Genomic DNA, 19,419 nt, shown 5'->3' with positions numbered 1-19,419 from the left:
TCAAATAATTATCACAGATGTTAACACAACATATATGAATTTTGAAGCCTAAATGCAATCGGCAGAAGTAATAAAGCTAGAGGTAGGCTAAACGATGTACACCACGGTCGCAAAGGTTCAACGTCACCACTAAGTTTCCTCTTTCAGTTTTTATCTAAAAACATTTTCACAGAAAGTTTGAGTTAGAGTAGTTTATAAGAGCACAATTATAAGAATAACAAGGCTGTAAAAGTGCTAAAATGCTAACTCGTTTCTGCCTACAAATTTACTGGAATAGACTAAAAATCACATACCTTGATATCATCTTATTGCTTTAGGATAGTCATGTCCAGGATCTTGTTAATATTGCAATGCAGTGAGGTTGTTCTCATAACAGGAGATTTTCTTTGGTAATCGGTGCTGTCTAATGTGTTTTTCACTGTGAGTAAGAACCATATTGATTTAGGGGCCTGGATTTATTTACTATCCAAAGCACCATCGGCAGATTTTTCCCTTGTCCATACGGAGCGTTTGTTTTCATTGTAACACTCTCCCAAAGCACACACCCTACAACACATTTAATTCTCGTCCCTTGCTCTGACTTCAGTGTGTATTTATCCAGTAAATCTAGGTTGAACCAATGTCACCGTAACACAACATAAACCAGTTTGGAGGTGTCAGTGTTGTGTAATTAAAGCAGGACTGCGTTTCCAAAAAAGATTTTTGTACACACCTCTGTTCCTTTCTGTCCTCAAGCTGTGTTTAGTGTTCTGGAACTCGCAGAGAAGGAATACAATGACGCCTAATATGTCCCTAACAGGACTGAGGCATGTTTCCCATTAAAAAACCCTGATTTCCCCCTGGATCAGCAAAGTAGAGCTGAAAATCCAATGTGTCATCAAGACGCACTATGTGCATAGTGACAAACAGAGATGCTGGAAATGAGAGAGTAAAGGAGAGAAAATACATCTGTTATTTTTAAGCACCAGAATTAACTGAGATTTTTCTGTTCTTTATCATAGTTAAATGAAAGCAAAAGGGCAGTGTTAAGTAAATTAACTAATTTCACCCACATCTGAGAATAGAAACTTATTCAAGAGCTTGTAAACAGTATGACTCTATTGAGAGAACAATGAGCTGTACAACTTTTTTCTCTTCCTGTTTGTTCAACTGAAAGAGTGTTGCGCTAACGACACCAAGGTTGTGGGTTCGATACCCAGGCAAAACAAAAACATGTATACTTTGATTACATTTTCCTGTAAAAAAGAGAGAGATTTACACACTTTAACAGTGCATTCAAAGTGATGTTTTTGTTAGCATAAGCCCATTGGATGCATAATACTCAAGCTGCACCCATGAAATCTGTCCAGGCAGCAATGAGTTGTCATGTTCTTTAAAATCCCTTTGGAAGGTGATCTGTTTTTCCAGGTCGCAGAAAGAACGCAAAAAGAGCTCAAGAAAATTAGCGAGCCGTTTTAAAGCTCCACAAACAATTACTGCTACTTGGAGAGGAATGAGAGCTGAACGAAACCGGCTCAGGGGATACTCATGTAACACTATACTCTATTGCACTGAAGATCACGATGACATATTCAAGGCTCTGCCTTTCACTGACACTGAAGGCCAAAGTCTGCGAAAATGTAAGATAATACACAATGCATGAGATGAAGGTGGACATTCACTTTTTTTTTTAAAGTACTATGTGGAACTTGAAACGTAATAGTATTTTATCCATCTAGTAAGTCAAGTGGCATCTGTAATATTAGACTTCCTCATACAGTCGCGCTGACAACGTAGCATTAAGAAAATGGCCGTCGTCTTGTTTGCGGAAGTAATTAGAGTTGGGGTTCCTGATCAAAAATGTGTAGGCACATATAGCACGCTTTATGCCATCCATCTAGCGCATCATCTCTGCCAGGACCTACAACTAAACAGGTATGAAAAGTCTACTTACATTTGAAGATGGAGCATTTTGATTTACATGTTTAAAGCTTAGAGTATACACTCGGCTGCCAAAGTCAACAGCAGCTGCCGCTCTTGTTTTTCCCAAATGGTTTAGCAGGACGTTAAACATTTTGACAAAATTATCTAACTTGCTTGACTCCACTGCTGCAGCCTCTGACCTCATTGCTAAATGTGTTTACCCTGGCTGAAATGGCCCATTTAGACTCCTTTTACTTCGCAAATACTAGTGTCATTTTCTGAAGCTAATATTAAAAAATATGCCAGGGAAAATACATCTAGCGGTCTCCGTTGTGTGGAGTTTGAGATGGAGGGAGGCAGAAGTGTTCGTAGCTGTGGAACGTGCAAACTTGCCTGGAGGGCTGAGGGGCTTAATGGGTGGCATCGGCACCTCAGCGGCTTCATTTACATGTTTTGTAGGTGACAGTTTTACAGTAAAACTACAAATAGCTGACACTGGAGTTCCTTAATGGTAATGAGAAACAGGTTTGTATTAATGAGAGGATATAAAAAATTCCATATTGGGGTTGGTAAGATTTTTAATGCTTTAATGCTTACCATTTAGTGCATTTAGTTCTGTCAAAAATACAGTACACTCAGTAATACTGTGAAAAAGCATTATGATTTAAAATAATTGGGGGGGGGGGGTCTTGATACAATACCCATTTAAAAGTTTGGAGTAAATATATAAAAAGGACTGCTATGAAGCTGTGCTGTAGTATCTGGCATCAATAAGTTAGCAGTAGATCCTTTAAGGCCATATCCAGTCGGAGCCAGAGGTTTCCCTATCCAATCTTTTTTCCTCATTTAAAAAAAAATCCATAAACAAAGCATTGTCTCAAAAAATATCTGCGTACACATGAAAACACTGACTCAAAACAATGTAGTATACATGCCTGACCAGTAAGTGATGGTAATTCTGCCACAAAGATACACTAAAAACGAAGAGGAAGGCTTTGAGCATGCATGCGGTGTCTGACTAGGGTCGAGATGTGGGGTGATGACATCATCGTTTCACAAAATATATGGATTGGCGGTACACACAAAAACGCAAGGGTATCATTTCCAGATTTATCCACTCTGGGACCCGGTTTCAATTTTACGTATACAGCTAAGCACGACAGTTCTAAGTCCTTTAAATTGCGAGGTGGGGCCTCCATGGATCTGACTTGTTTGTTCAGCGCATCCCACACATGCTCAAATGGATTGAGATCTGGGGAATTTGGAGGCAGAATCAATACCTAGTCAAAACTCGTGCTCTTCAAACCATTCCTGAACCATTTTTGCTTTGTGGCAGGGCGCATTATCCTGGTGAAAGAGGCCATAGCCACCAGGCAATACCGTTTCCATGAAAGACTGTACACATTCTGCAACAATTCTTAGGTAGGTAGTACATGTCAAAGTAAAATCCACATGGAGGGCAGAACCTTGCTCAAAGCATCACACTGCCTCAGCCAGCTTCCCTTCTTCCCATAGTGCATCCTGGTGCCATGTGTTCCCCAGCTAAGTGACACACATGCACCCGGCCATCCACGGGATGTAAAAGAAAACATGATTCATCAGACCAGGCCACCTTCTTTCATTGCTCCGTGGTCCAGTTCTGATGCTGCTTTCGGCGGTGAACAGGGGTCAGCATGGGCACCCTGACTGGTCTGTGGCTGTGCAGCCCCATACGCAACAGTCTGCGATGCACTGTGTATTCTGACACCTTTCTATCAGAAGCAGCATTAACTTCTTGAGCAACCTGAGCTACAGTAGCTCGTCTGATTGATCAGACCACACGGGCCAGCCTTCGCTCCCCACGTGCATCAATGAGTCTTGGCCGCCCATGACCGTGTTGCCGGTTCACCATTGTTTCATTGGACACTTTTGATAGATACTGACCATTGCAGGCCGGGAACACCCTACAAGAACTGCAGTTTTGGAGATGCTTGTCTAGCCATCACAATTTTGCCCTTGTCAAACTCGTTCAAATCCTTACACTTGCTTATTTTCCTGCATTAACTTTCAGGACAAAATGTTCACTTGCTGTATAATATATCCCACCCACTAACTTGGTTCTGTGATGAAGAGATAATCACTTCACCTGTCAGTGGTCAACGTTATGCCTGGTCGTTTATTTGACAATATAATAAATTAAACAATAATAAATAATATATTTTTCTATAGTCTTTTGAACTTTCAATTCATAGAATCCTAAAAAATGAATTAATGTTTCCACAAAAACATCAAGCAGCAAAAAACATTTTCAACATAATAATAAGTGAGCACTAATAATAATTGAGCACCAAATCATCATATTAAAATGACTACCGTCAAAATTATAAATTACATATTACATTTTTTTTAAACATTGATCAAATAAAAATGAATCAGTAGTAGGCTATATATAATATATATTGTTTTTAGTCTCACAAGTTTCCTACGATATAGTCATAAAAAATCTAATTCTTTGAAGTTGAGTAGTTTTCAATATCACCATCTGATCTAAACAGTAGCTACTCTGACACACTGTATCTTAAGCTAATTTCCTTGCCTGACTGCATGTTGAGTGTTTGAGCACTTAAGCTTTTGAGTGTTTAGATACAAGCTAGAGGCTCGGATCAGTAAGGGCCTGATCTCTCATGAGTGGCTTTAGTTTGCTAACCAGAACCAGAAAGGTTCCCACCGACCCGTGCCAAGGCAGCGGCCAGTTCGTTCTTCAATCAGAAGAGCTTACCATGAGGCAACAGGGATATCCATGCTCGCTCATACACGCCGTCTCCCAGCGGAGCACAACCTGACAGGTGAGACGAGACAAACTGGGAACAGAACACTCATCTTCATGATTCTTCATTCAAAAAGGATGTGGGGAAAAAAACTCCCATCTTGATCTATTTTGTCTCCAGCCGACTCCAGGAGGATTTGTGTCTGTTTGAGCATGAGGACTGCCTCACCTCTGAAAGCAGCACCTCTGTTGCCCGATTTGTAAGGTCTTCGACCCCTCTAACAGGGATTAAACTGGAACTTGACACTACAGGGTTTGCACAGGAGTCAATGACAGAGCTTTTCTTGAAATTCGCAGTCTGCATTTAATAACAGTATTATTCCATCATCCAAAATGTAACTTCTCAGTGTGTGTAGGCAGTGTAAACTTAACTTCAAACCCCCAATGCTGGTTTGTTCAAATCAGTCTGTGAATTTTTTTAATGCTTTTTTTAAAAGTTGCTATGTCCCACTTGGACTGCTTTTCTTTGATCCTTTGGTGGTTACCTTCATAGCCAGACATAAAGAAACTGTGTTCTTCAACATGGAGCACATTCAGTGAATCATATTGAGAAGAGTCACATTCACTCAGTCATGTCTGCTATGCTGAGTAAAGACTTACTCATGTCAAGTGAGTGAAGCTCTGGGATACTCACATAAATTCCCATGGAGTCACATTCACTGAACCACAGTCAGCATTAAACACTTTGCCTTTATTACTCAATCTTCTACTTTGAAGAAATACCATTTGTAAACACTTTGTTCACAAGCAAACTATTAAGGGTTTGGTCATCATGCTTTGAAGTCCCTGTGAAGTCGACTCATTGCTTTTTTCTGCTTAGTGACCAAAGTTTCCTATATCCTATCACTCTTAACTCAAAACACATAAGGCCTAAAAAATCTGTGCTAAATACAGTTTTATGTTAAAGGAGTACTTCAGCGCTGGAAAGATGAATCTGTATTTAAACTAGGTCATTAATGTAGTAGAAATGTGAAATTCTTTTTTAATTTAGTGCTTTCTAGACTGAGAAAAGACAGAAAATGTATTTTTGTCTCATGGGGATGAAAAACAACAATTCCCAGAATGCTTCGCTGCCCTACGAGGCCACTCCCAAAGCCACCTACTAGATTACTGAATCACTGATAACTTTCCCACCGCTACCGCGTTCATTTTCATAAAAACAGTTCAGTTAGAGAACAGACACTACAATTAAAAACTGAACGTGTCTGTTCAATATATGATTTAGCCACTGAGGGAGTCTCACAGCCCAAAATGCTGCAGGAGTCAGATATATTGATAGTCATGGATGAGCTCGTGATGAGAGCTGAGGTAAACACGTCCGCGGCATAGATTCACAGCGCATGCTCAGTCTGGCGCGTTTTCAGTTCATGCCTTTGAAAGCTTAACTTTTATAGGAATTAGTTTGAGAAGTTGAAAGACTTACTTTGCTCTGCTGGCCGCACCTTTAAACATGAATGCCTGAGGCTGCACCTGTGAGTGTGATCTCCCATCCCCCACGCACGAGTTGAAAACATGCGGAAATGGCTCCCTCTGCTGGCTGTAGTCTTTAGCCTCTGGCCAACAATTCCTCCGATGGCGCCAATTGATGATATTTGCGTCATGGGAGGAATTTTTCCAGAAATAAAATGCATAAATCTCTTGTCTCAGGGGGATATGAGGGGGGAAGCACAATCATTTGAATATACTCCAGGATTTCTACTGATACAAAGCCATATGCTAATCGCTGAAGTAACCCTTTAAACAATTCTCTATCTTAAATGTTGTGGATACGGTTACTGTAATTTGTTAAATTACTGCTGCTGTGATCAATAGAAAATGTAAACATCTAATTTTACTTCAAATGCATTTATTTTATTTTTTATATTTAATTTTAAACCCCAATTGCATAGAAAGTGGCATGTTTGCAGTTTATTTCCCAATATTCTTTGATAACTAGTAATTCCAAAAGAACAGCATTTATTTGAAATATATATATTTTTTATAACAGTGTAAAAGTCTTCAACCTCAGTTGGACTTTACTTTCCTTTTTTTAGATCCAGGGATGCATTTTGAGGTTGACTTAAGCGTCATACTTGTGCAAGCCAAATGCTTTTCTATCACTTTTGAAGATGAGGCGAACATGAACTTTTGGATGATCCATAGGTCAGCGGCCATATAAAGCTCTTATTACTTGAGAGACAGGCGGTATAGTCACAAACGAGCCTGCAAAGGTGAAAGCAGATGATCAGTGAAGGTAAACACCGAAGGGAGAGATTAATCCTGCATATGAAAGATTCTCCTCATTCCTGGAGCCTTAGCGAGCTACAGCTGGCAGTGATTATAGCATGATTCACTTTAGCCGCACATAGAGGCTGCTTGTAAAAATATGAACAGTATAACTGTTTCCTGAGCTTGTGCTGACAGCAGCTCCTAGGGGAACGCTGCCGCCGTGCTCTCGCAGAAACACATGGCCACACGTCAGATCACAGCCAGCGACTAGATCGGAACAGCTAGCTTGCATACAAACACAAGCTAGCACGCTAACGCTAACCCTAAACGTATATTTGCTGCATGCCTTGCGAAATATGACTTTGAGGATGTGTGAGGAGAGCCCAGTGACTCATGGGGTTACATCTGAGCAAAATTTTAAAAATGTGTAAATTATTAATCTTTTTTAATGTACTTGTGATGAAACCGAGTCCTTGGAATGTGAATTTGGCTAACAGTGAAAAACGACATAATGGTCTTACTCTAACAGATGTAACAGCCAAGGAAATCCTTATCAGATTCTGGGCAAATGAACAATAGGAAATATCCCTCCCACATCAGGCCTGGAGCATAAATAAAAACGAATTATCGTGTCATTGGAGTCCAAATTCTACATTAGCGCTTTGCTAGGTCTTAAATCTGTGGATGACAGTACAAAAGACAGTTTAAATGCTATTTATTATGTGTCTGTTTAAATTGTACATTTTAAATGTACACTCAGTAAATGTCTTTTCTTTTTTACAATAGTAAGTTTTTTTTTAGAACCATTTACATGAGAGGAAGACTCCCATCATATCATTGGCATAATAAACATATTTATTCATATACAGGTGCTGGTCATAAAATTAGAAAATCATCAGAAAGTTAATTTATTTCACTAATTCCATTCAAAAAGTGAAACTTGTATATTATATTCATTCATTACACACAGACTGATATATTTAAAATGTTTATTTCTTTTAATTTTTGATTGTAACTGACAACTAAGGCAATTCAGTATCTCAGAAGATTTGAATATTGTGAAAAGGTTCAATATTGAACATCTGGTGCCGCACTCTAATTAGCTAATTAACTCAAAACACCTGCAAAGGCCTTTAAATAGTCTCTCAGTCTAGTTCTGTAGGCTACACAATCATGGGGAAGACTGCTGACTTGACAGTTGTCCAAAAGACGACCATTAACACCTTGCACAAGGAGGGCAAGACACAAAAGGTCATTGCAAAAGAGGCTGGCTGTTCACAGAGCTCTGTGTCCAAGCACATTCATAGAAAGGTGAAGGGAAGGAAAAATTTGGTAGAAAAAAGTGTACAAGCAATAGGGAAACCACACCCTGGAGAGAATTCTAAAACAAAGCCCATATAAAAAATGTGGGTCAGATTCATAAAGAGTGGACTGCAGCTGGAGTCAGTGCTTCAAGAGCTCTATGCACAGACATATGCAATACATGGGTTTTGGCTGTAACATTCCTTGTGTTAAGCCACTCTCACCTGGGCTAAAGACAAAAAGGACTGCTGAGTGGTCCACAGTGATGTTCTCTGATGAAAGTAACTTTTGCATTTCCTTTGGAAATCAGGGTCTCAGAGTCTGGCGGAAGAGAGGAGAGGCACACAATCCACGTTACTTGAAGTCCCATGTAAAGTTTCCACAGTCAGTGATGGTTTGGGGTGCCATGTCATCTGCTGGTGTTTGTCCACTGTGTTTTCTGAAGCCCAAGGTCAACGTAGCCGTATACCAGGAAGATTTAGAGTACGTTATGCTTGCTGCTGCAGACCAACTTTATGGAGATGCCGATTTCATTTTCCAACAGGACTTGGCACCTGCACACAGTGCCAAAGCAACCAGTACCTGGTTTAAGGACAATTGTTTCCTTGTTCCTAATGGGCCAGCAAACTCGCCTAACCTTAACCCAATTGTCTATGGGGTATTGTGAAGAGGAAGATGTGATATGCCAGACCCAACAAAGCAGAAGAGCTGAAGGCCATTATCAGAGCAACTTGGGCTCTCATAACACCTGAGCAGTGCCATAGACTGATTGACTCCATGCCACACCATTGTTGTAGTTATTCAGGCAATAGGAGCCCCAACAAAGTATGTACATGCTCATACTTTTCATGTTCATACTTTTCAGTTGGCCAAGATTTCTAAAAACCCTTTCTTTGAAATAAATCAACTTTTTTGATGATATTCTAATTATATGAACAGCACCTGTAGGTTTTTTTTTTTTTTTTTTTTTTTTTTTTTTTTTTTTTTGTGGATAGGGCATATTGAAAGTTTTGTGTCTTTTCTTTATAAAAAAATTGCCTCTGTGCTTTAGTTAACAAAAAGCAATTGACATAATTTGCTACTTGCTAGTCAGTTGCACATGGTATTTAGGGGAAGGGCATTCTCATTATAGAGAGCATTTTATTGGAAAAAAAATTGTGTAGTGCAGGACCATACCAAATATGAATTTTCAGCATACTTCAGTCTTCAAAATCGCATGATGCTTCAGAATTCATTTTAATATGCCGATTTGATGCTAAAGAAACATTTATTATTACTATCCGTATTGAGAACAGCTGTGCTGCTTAACTAGCCTGACAAGCCAGACCCACATCAAGATGTTTGGTCTGGGAACTCACCATTGACAGGGCTCAATCCGAGGGGCGGGATAAACGGTTGTCTTTTAAACTCCCTCTGCATGCGATTGGATAGCGCTACCACCAACCAGAGCAATGTGAAACGGAGCGAGTTGATAGATTAAATTTTCACCATATCCAGTCGGCAAAAATCTGAACACATCTTCCCTTTTTAAAGCTACACTGTGTGATATTTTCCCCCATCTAGCGGTGAAAAGGTATATGACCATCCAGTGAATAATAGTTTCTGTTCCTCTCGTTTTAACTCCTACGGTGGCCGATTTAGTCCAAGATTAATATGGCAAGCCCCCTCTTCACATTCGACACGGTGCCATCGAGTGTTAAAACGCAAAAGGCGAAGCTTGAATTTATGGGTATGTCCCTCTTTGGCTAATGTACTTTCAAGATGGAGGGGCAACATGGCGACCAGAATTCGAACCCCTCACCCGTATGTATTTTCAATGGCATATTATAAACTTACGAGAATACTTTATTACTTGAAAGAAGTAAATAAACATTAATGAGCACATATATTTTTGAAAGAACTAAGTGTTTTTAGCTAAGAATAAACTAAAAAAGTTACACAGTGTAGCTTTAAGAATGATTTCAGTGCCGTTCTTTGTCCTTTTCTCAGAGAAAAGCTTAACTCCAAGTCTTCTAGAGTCACGGACAAAGCTGATTCGAAAGACCGCCGTTCAACAGCCTCTGTGTTTACTAGAAGCACGCAAGCACAACTCTGCCGTCACTATGTTAAGCCCCGCCCACGACTCTATACACGTTGTTATTGGCCAGACCAGAGTTTGGTTTTAAACAGCTCAGAATTGTATTATTGAGAGTTTCTAGACGATACTCACGGCAGATTATATTTGCTGCCGCTAGGGTGCGTCTAGATTTCTAGGCTACTGCTTAACAAATTTTGTGGTAACTTTAATTAAAAAAAAAAAATCAAATTTTAAAAAAATAAATAGAAAGAACAGTATTTATTTCAAATAGAATTTTCACAATGTAAATGTTTTTACTGTCACACCTGATACATTTATTGTGTAGTTGGTGAAAAAAAGTGTTGACTAGCATAAACAGTGTGTGTTTTAGCTTTATTTATTCCATGAGGTTTTTAATATTGAAGTAACAAACCTCAACGTATTCATAAATACTGATCTCATATATCATTAGCAAGAGAGAAAAAGCAGTAAATTGCATTCATTTGGTAATTTTCTCTGGTCCTCCCTGTCTTACATTACAGCTGTACATGTCCTCATAATAGCTCACTCATAACTGTATCATGATGAGCATCTGTTTGTCATACTTCTGTTTAAACAGGCTATTCTTTGAGTTAGTTTTTGTACTTTGTTCATTTTCTGAAATTCAGAATATGACTCTTTGATGTGTGCACTGAAGGCAGAGGGCCTTGACTTAGGGGGGCAGGAACGACTTCACAGGGCCGTTGGTTGGCACTTCGTGTCTTGCTGAAACTCAGTTTTGCATATTTGAAGACTTGCTTGTGACAGCTGCATCTAATGGCACTAACAAAGCCTTTATTTGTTCCATTGTGTGCAAGCATGAGCAAGCTATCATAACTTCCCCAGAGCCATCACAGTGTACAGTAAGTCAGGGGCATGTTATGGAGAAGTGGCATCTGGAGTGAAGAACAGGCTTGTACTCAATCAAAACCAGGCTCATGATTTTCCATTATAACAAGAATTGGAATAGGATGAAGCATGTTAGAGTAAATAAAAAATAAATGAATAAAATAAATAAATAATGTTTCACTTGAGGCTATGTGACTCTTTTTCTGAGGTAATCCTTTTATATCTTTCACAGGGTTAAAGGTAAGATGGGGTGAGGCTCTAAAGTTACTTTTAATAACATTCAGAAGACTCTTGTAATAAAAGTTGTATACTTCATATTAAATTTTATGGTATATTTTTTGGCCTGCTTATCTTTCGCCATTAATCTTAATAGTTAATGTTCACTCTCTGTCTTCCAGATTATCTGGAGCTCTACTGTCTCCAGGGATCAGTCTGCTGAAGGCCGCTTCATCTCCTCCACCAACACTAGAGAAGCAACAGAACTCCTCTTCCAACCAACAACACCTCCACACTCATCATAAACCCTATGCCACCTTCCACAACCTGCCTTCAAGTGAGGGTACGAGACCTTCTGTGTCATATTCAGGGATCGTTTGATCGGATTTTACTGGGTGGTAGTCTTGTTCAAGTATTCACACCATTAATCACATTAAAAGTCCAGCACTTTATTAAAACTTTGGACAAAATCAAAAAAGAACTTATGTGTTTTTTTGTTGAGTATCTTATTTGATACATCGGGCCTTTATGGTTCATGTAATATTATATAGATAATATAGAGCTCATTATTAGAGGCGGAAAAAAACACCTTGCCCAAACTGATATACATTTATATTAGTTATAAATGTCCGTTTTTGTAAGACGATGTTTAAATGTTGGTTTTATGATCAAAGCTCTGCAGTTTTTATTGTTGATTAAGAGCCCTAAAGTATTTATCTTAATGTCTTTTTATATAGAGAAATTTGGTTTTGGTCACATTTATATATATTTATCCAATTGCAATACCTGATAAAACGATGTCAATATGTCTGAACAGTTTTGTTCTCAGTTTGAACATTTTATCAGTAACAAGAGTGTGCGTTACACTATGTATTGCATTTGATTTTATTTATTCTGTTCAACCAAATAGTGCTACCTGTTTTTAGTTAAAGTAGTTAAAAACGGCTTGATTTAAAAAAAAAAAAAAAAACCCATTCAAACAAAATTAGCTGACTTCCTGTAGGTCAGAGCTAATGACTGTAAATTAGACAGTTACCAGGCTCCAAAACAATATATGTACAGAGTTTGGTGACTAGATTTAAAACTAACCCTTCACTTTAGTCAAAAGCTGTCGCTACTGAGCCCCTCTAAGGCTTTGACTATGTCTACCAGCTGACAACTATGATGTGTGTGTTGAGTTTCATGTAATTCAAAGCATGCTAAGAGTCTAAAAAAAAACACCCAAAAAAGAATAATAAAGTTTGACGCATTGCAATGACAACAGTATTCAAGAATCCTCTCACAGGTGTACATGACATCTTGACATTATTCAGAGGAAGTTTGAATTGAATTCATTAAAATTACTGCTGGCAATTTTGCATCCTCAATGTCTAGGCTTCATGCTGACCGAGTTTGTTGGCGATCGGATTTATTCCTTAGGAGGAGTATATCAAATTCCAGAGCATGCGTTTTTCATACAGCCCATAATAGCAAATTCCTGTTGGGATGTTGTATGACTTAGAATGCGAAAATTGTTTGGTCTGATGAGATCTACAGTATATGTTTATGAAGTTTGGTTACCGTAGGTGAAAAGGGCTGTGCTATAGAGCCCCGCAAATACAACCATATAAAAGGTGTGCGCCACAGAGCCCCCCAACGACCCTCCCATGTACACTTGTACACAGCCCTGATGGCCAAAGTTTCCAACTTGTGCAAAGTTTCAAGCCCCTTAAAGTGCCTGAAAGGTTGGATTTTTTTTAACCTATGGTAAATAATAGGCCCTTTGAATTTAGTGGTGACTAAGCAAGTACAGTCACTTTGCCCATCCCCTGCCTTTACACTTGATCTATTGGATACCTTCTTAAAATATCAGCACATGAGTATTTCGTGTCAGAGAGAGCCGCATCAGTATGAGAACTGGCATAGTCTCTGCAGCGCTCTGTGTATTAGCCAGAACATGTGGGCTGAAAGAGATGCCTGGAACCACAAGAGGAAGCTTTTTGCTTTAAAACTGCCCAGTCCAAAACAGCTAAGCTGTCTGTCAAAAGAACTGATCTCAGGGAGAAATGTTCAGGTCCTTGTCAAGACACAGATGTACATGTGTGTACCACATCAAATCCAAGACCCCCATCTGAGCAAGACTACTTGTTGAACACTTGTGGAAGCAAAGTCGGAGGAATAGGGAAAAGTCCCAAAATAGAAATACAAACAGAGATACAGTATATTTGTGGTTTTTGCTATATTGCTAAATACCTATTTTAAGTATTAAGTCTTAAGCCACAATCGAATAACATTTCATTCTGATGCTTATATATTGTGTTTGGGTGTTTATGCACAGATTACCGTGGCAACTTCCAGAGCTGTTTCCATTTTGGCGACAGCTACAGAATGGACCAGTCCATCAGCGGCGGTCATCAGCCTGCAGAGTCTCACAGCTTCAACACAAACCCACACAATGGCTTCCACATGAGCTGTTCCACCAGCACTTCTTCCACAGGTACACAAATACCCCCCATTTTGGTGAAATGTCTATTGTCAATAGTGTAGTGATGGATAAAGCACAGGTCATAAAAATTCACTTTCAAACTTAAGCAGCTTTCTGTTGGTCAGCGCTGCGAATTTGTTTAACCAACTGCATGGGGAAATCAGATTTATATTGAAATGACAGGATTTCGCCTGTGAAAAATCTAACCACACCTTTACCTCCTCAAATCCTTTTATTTTTAAACAATATCACAATCAAAAGAAGCACGACTGATATTACCAGTCGTCATTATACATTAGAGCACAGTAGATTAATTTCAAGACCAGTGATAGGCCAGTACAGGCAGTGCAGAATTATTAGGCAAATGAGTATTTTGACCACATCATCCTCGTTATGCATGTTGTCTCAGCTGTATAGGCTGGAAAGCCTACTACCAATTAAGCATATTAGGTGATGTGCATCTCTGTAATGAGAAGGGGTGTGGTCTAATGACATCAACACCCTATATCAGGTGTGCATAATTATTAGGCAACTTCCTTTCCTTTGGCAAAATGGGTCAAAAGAAGGACTTGACAGGCTCAGAAAAGTCAAAAATAGTGAGATATATTGCAGAGGGATGCAGCAGTCTTAAAATAGCCAAGCTTCTGAAGCGTGATCATCGAACAATCTAGCGTTTCATTCAAAATAGTCAACAGGGTCGCAAGAAGCGCGTGGAAAAACCAAGGCGCAAAATAACTGCCCGTGAACTGAGAAAAGTCAAGCGTGCAGCTGCCAAGATGCCACTTGCCACCAGTTTGGCCATATTTCAGAGCTGCAACATCACTGGAGTGCCCAAAAGCACAAGGTGTGCAATACTCAGAGACATGGCCAAGGTAAGAAAGGCAGAAAGTCGACCACCACTGAAACGTCAAGACTGGGCCAAGAAATATCTCAAGACTGATTTTTCTAAGGTTTTATGGACTGATGAAATGAGAGTGAGTCTTGATGGGCCAGATGGATGGGCCCGTGGCTGGATTGGTAAAGGGCAGAGAGCTCCAGTCCGACTCAGACGCCAGCAAGGTGGAGGTGGAGTACTGGTTTGGGCTGGTATCATCAAAGATGAGCTTGTGGGGCCTTTTCGGGTTGAGGATGGAGTCAAGCTCAACTCCCAGTCCTACTGCCAGTTTCTGGAAGACACCTTCTTCAAGCAGTGGTACAGGAAGAAGTCTGCATCCTTCAAGAAAAACATGATTTTCATGCAGGACAATGCTCCATCACACGCGTCCAAGTACTCCACAGCGTGGCTGGCAAGAAAGGGTATAAAAGAAGAAAATCTAATGATATGGCCTCCTTGTTCACCCGATCTGAACCCCATTGAGAAGCTGTGGTCCATCATCAAATGTGCGATTTACAAGGAGAGAAAACAGTACACCTCTCTGAACAGTGTCTGGGAGGCTGTGGTTGCTGCTGCACGCAATGTTGATGGTGAACAGATCAAAACACTGACAGAATCCATGGATGGCAGGCTTTTGAGTCTCCCTGCAAAGAAAGGTGGCTATATTGGTCACTGATTTGTTTTTGTTTTGTTTTTGAATGTCAGAAATTTATATTTGTGAATGTTGAGATGTTATATTGGTTTCACTGGTAAAAAATAAATAATTAAGATGGGTATAAATTTGTTTTTTGTTAAGTTGCCTAATAATTATGCACAGTAATAGTCACCTGCACACACAGATATCCCCCTAAAATAGCTAAAACTAAAAACTAAAACTTCCAAAAATATTCAGCTTTGATATTAATGAGTTTTTTGTGTTCATTGAGAACATGGTTGTTGTTCAATAATAAAATTAATCCTCAAAAATAGAACTTGCCTAATAATTCTGCACTCCCTGTAATATCTGGGAACAGGTCAACTGATCTGGGCTGCGTTTCTCAAAAGCATTGTGGGCTAAGTTGATCATAGAGACCATGTGTAGTAATGGTTCTATAATCTAGACCAAGGGTTTTCAAACTTTTTAATGCCAAGGACCCCTAAATATGATGGACTTTTATTAGGGACCCCTAATACAAAATCCATCTATTTTTATGTGAGAAAAAAAAAAAACATTTAAACTGTTAGATAAATAGTAAAATAGTAAGTGTGACATTAATACTTCACCGCTTTTTCATATTAAACTATGTTATTCCCTTAACTAAGACGAGTTGATACATACCTCTCTCGTCTCAGTGCGTGTGCTTAATCGCTCTGACGTGCGGTGACGATCTGATCGGAATAGCACTTCTGAGAGTACTTCGACTCGGCGCAGTAAAAAGTCCCAGCTGAAAAATCTTCCCTCACATCTCCCCTCCCTCTCTCATTTCTGTGAATGGGGGTGGGTGTAAGGCCGCCCAAATCGTCCCAATGGAGGCTAACGATCGGCGGGTGAAGGTCGCTGCGCGTTCGTCTTTTCAGCGGGGAAAAGGGGATTTTATTCCAATCCCTCGTTATCTGACTCCATTTGATTATAATTTAGAATTTAGGTTAGAATGCCAATTGGTTATTTGGTCATTCATTTTTAATAGTTTAAGTACACATTTAATTATTCCGTTTAACCCTTTGTTGAAATTATACCCAACATGAATAATTCCAGAGCAAGTCAGAATCTATCAAAGTGTAACAATTTATTTTACAGTCAGGTAAATGTATAAAGCCAATTACATAGTCAATTCAAAGGTAATCCACATATAACATCAAATACTCTGAAGTAAAGAATGAAATGTATACCTGACTTCTGAAAATTACATAATGCTGGCTATCTCGCGACATCCAGCATTACGGGCTGACCGGTTTAAAGTGTCAAGCCTTGAGCTCTTTGCAACATTTCCTTAAATACCCAAAACCAGATACATACCCAGAACCATTTGAAACTCTTTCAAATGGAAACACCAGTTAACAATAGGAATTTGCATTGATCAGGTCCTATAGACCTGATTAGAAGAGAGGCCAAATGGCTGAAAGCCACACCCACCATACACCAAGGAAAGATATCTTTAAACCCTTAAAACATTGATTATCTTTTGGTTAACTTCTGTGGAGTTGAGATATTTGTACCAGTCGCACTGAGACATTTCAAATGATATCAAACACATATAATACTGCATTGTGAGGATTGACATTGTAACAAAGAGATTTCTGGTGCATTTCAGGTGATCTCAAGTTTGTGGGAGCAGTAGTTTGGGGGAAGTTTCATGTGAAAGGAAAGGCATGTAAATTAGAGTCATTCATAGATGATTCACTCAGTGTGATGTCGTCTCGGACAGAGACTCTAACTCTATGAATAAGCTCAGATGCTAATTTCCTTTATTTTCTCAGAGAGTCCTTGTTCTTCATTCAGACATTTCGGCATATACTAGTTTTTTCAGTCTTACATGGGGGAGGGGAAGATGTGAGGGAGGATTTCCTATCAGATCGTCACCACGCGTCAGAGCGATTAAGTGCACGCACTGAGACGAGAGAGGTATGTAAGCAGTGTGTGCACTGTGTTAAGAATACTGCCTTACAACCCAAGTGAGCAAGTTAAAGAGGACTATAGTGAGAAAAACTCACTAAAGATACAAAGCAAACATATACAATTCTGGAAGGTATATAAGGCAAGAAAGGAGAGAAACATTTAGAAATTAGACTTTTATGGGGACCCCTTAGAACCTTCTGGAGGAGCCCTGGGGGTCCCTGGACCCGTTTGAAAACCCCTGGTCTAGACCGAACCAGCCCTGTCAAGTTATTCTTTCCCATGTTTCTCAGCTATTTGTCTCCAGTTTCAATACCCTAAAAAGTATTCTTGATATTAAACAGGAATATTTAAAATGAGCAAAAATTGGGCAGTACCCTACCTTATCTATGAGTAAACCCAGCCTGATCTGCTGGCCATTTCCTGTACATTCATTTCTACTGCTTCTATTACACTTTTGTGGGAACCAATCACACACTGGCTTATCCACCTGGCACGCCATTGGCGGGTTTAACACGATGACGGATAGAGAAACGATGGGTCATTGCCCGTTGATCACACAGCTTGTGGTCTGATTGGTTGAAGGACTGTCCAATTGCATACAGTCATTTAAATAATGCTCGCTTATCATGCCTCTTGTCCAGTAGAAAACACAGAGCAGACTCCCCAGACCAATGTTCAATTTTAAATTGAGCTTGGTCTGGTGATAGCCAGACAACCTTATCTACACTCATAAAAATAAAAATAAAAGTTGTTTATTGGCATCAATGGTTCCATAAAGAAGTAGCATTCCCCAAAACATCCTTTATGAAAAGGTTCTTTTGGGGACACAAAATAGTTCTTCTATGGCCTCTCTGCGAAACCCCCCTTTTAGAACCTTTAATTGTAATAGTATACCATTAAAGAGTCTATATTAGTATCATAATTAGCACTTACAGTACTATGCGTAAAGTACCAATATGCTCTCTTTAGGTAGGGGTATATTTATTTATATTTAGTACATTTAGTGACTGTCTAATGGGACAATGTGTGCACGTTTTGTGTGTGTAATAAAAGTATAACACTGTTTTCCATATGTTCTCTTGTTCTTAATGCAAAGGTTTCAGCCTGGTGCCGGACATCATAGGATCGGGTTGCCAGTTCTCGCCGGGCACTGAGGAAAGTGTTTTCTTTCAGGTGGGCGGCTTCGATCGTGGATTGAGCCAAATGTCTTCAGTGTATACCGAGACGTAGAATCAGGCCATCCATCAACACAAACGTCTTCTTTCAGACCAAACTTTTTTTTATTCTTTTCTTCCGTCAACGCAGTTTCAACCTGTGAGAGATTCCGGTTTTCTCCGAATTCAGCTTTTTTTTATTTCCTTAAAATGCATTGTTGAATCACCTCATTGAACTGAAATATTATCTGCTTCTTTGACGTCCCGAAAAGCTGCTATTCCACTACAATGAAGGTTAAATAATGAGGGCTCTGTGTTGTTGAGCGTGTTTATTTGTGGGATATTATGAAATTTTTTCCCAGTGTTTTGAAAGATATGTTCAAAGTCTTATGAGATACTCCCTTGTCGTCAGCACGGCATCACTAGTCTTAATAAATCCAGCTGGTCAGCTCTGATCCAATTGTGACTTTGGAACAGTTTGATAGAAACTTCAGCGCCACCACAGCTCATCAGTGATGAGTTCCACATTTCCCTCTCAGAGCTCTTTTTCTGATTTGTTGTGTTGGAAACAATTATTTAGTGTTGCTGTGTTTTGTCAGTGAATGTTTGCAAATGTTTGTATTGCTTTGTCATTTGGTTGTCATCATCCTAGATAAACAGAGTTCTTTATTTTATAATGGTTGATGGCTTTAATATCTACCACAATTTCAACGTATGTATAAAATGTACAGTTTGTTTAATATTAATGATGTCCATCTCTCAATCTGAAAATAAATGACTCTTGAATATTGAAGTCTAATGCTCAGCATTGTATGTTTTAGGTGTGGTTGAGTCCTTGACTAATCAAACATGCTGATTCACATTTAACATCATTAAATTATGTTAAAATACTATAAAGTATACAGGGGACTTAAATAGCAAGACATTTTGCAAATGATGTGCATATGTCCCCT

The 19,419-nt window shown here is 39.2% G+C and overlaps 1 protein-coding gene across 1 annotated transcript in view; it reads left to right on the top strand.

Annotated features, from left to right (window-relative positions):
* Positions 1 to 19,257, top strand: part of LOC137038973 (zinc finger protein GLIS1) — a 104,222-nt gene extending 84,965 nt beyond the window's left edge. The window contains exons 9-11 of the mRNA XM_067414051.1: positions 11,561 to 11,721; positions 13,696 to 13,854; positions 18,409 to 19,257. Coding sequence (XP_067270152.1) covers positions 11,561 to 11,721; positions 13,696 to 13,854; positions 18,409 to 18,542 — 454 coding nt within the window. The 3' untranslated portion in view covers positions 18,543 to 19,257. The remainder of the gene's footprint in view (positions 1 to 11,560; positions 11,722 to 13,695; positions 13,855 to 18,408) is intronic.
* The last annotated feature ends 162 nt before the right edge of the window (positions 19,258 to 19,419 follow it).

Source organism: Pseudorasbora parva, chromosome 13, assembly GCF_024679245.1.
Source record: "Pseudorasbora parva isolate DD20220531a chromosome 13, ASM2467924v1, whole genome shotgun sequence".
In the NCBI taxonomy this organism is placed as follows: domain Eukaryota; kingdom Metazoa; phylum Chordata; class Actinopteri; order Cypriniformes; family Gobionidae; genus Pseudorasbora; species Pseudorasbora parva.
The sequence above is the reverse complement of the archived record's forward strand: the minus strand, read 5'-3'. Positions and strand labels throughout refer to the sequence as shown.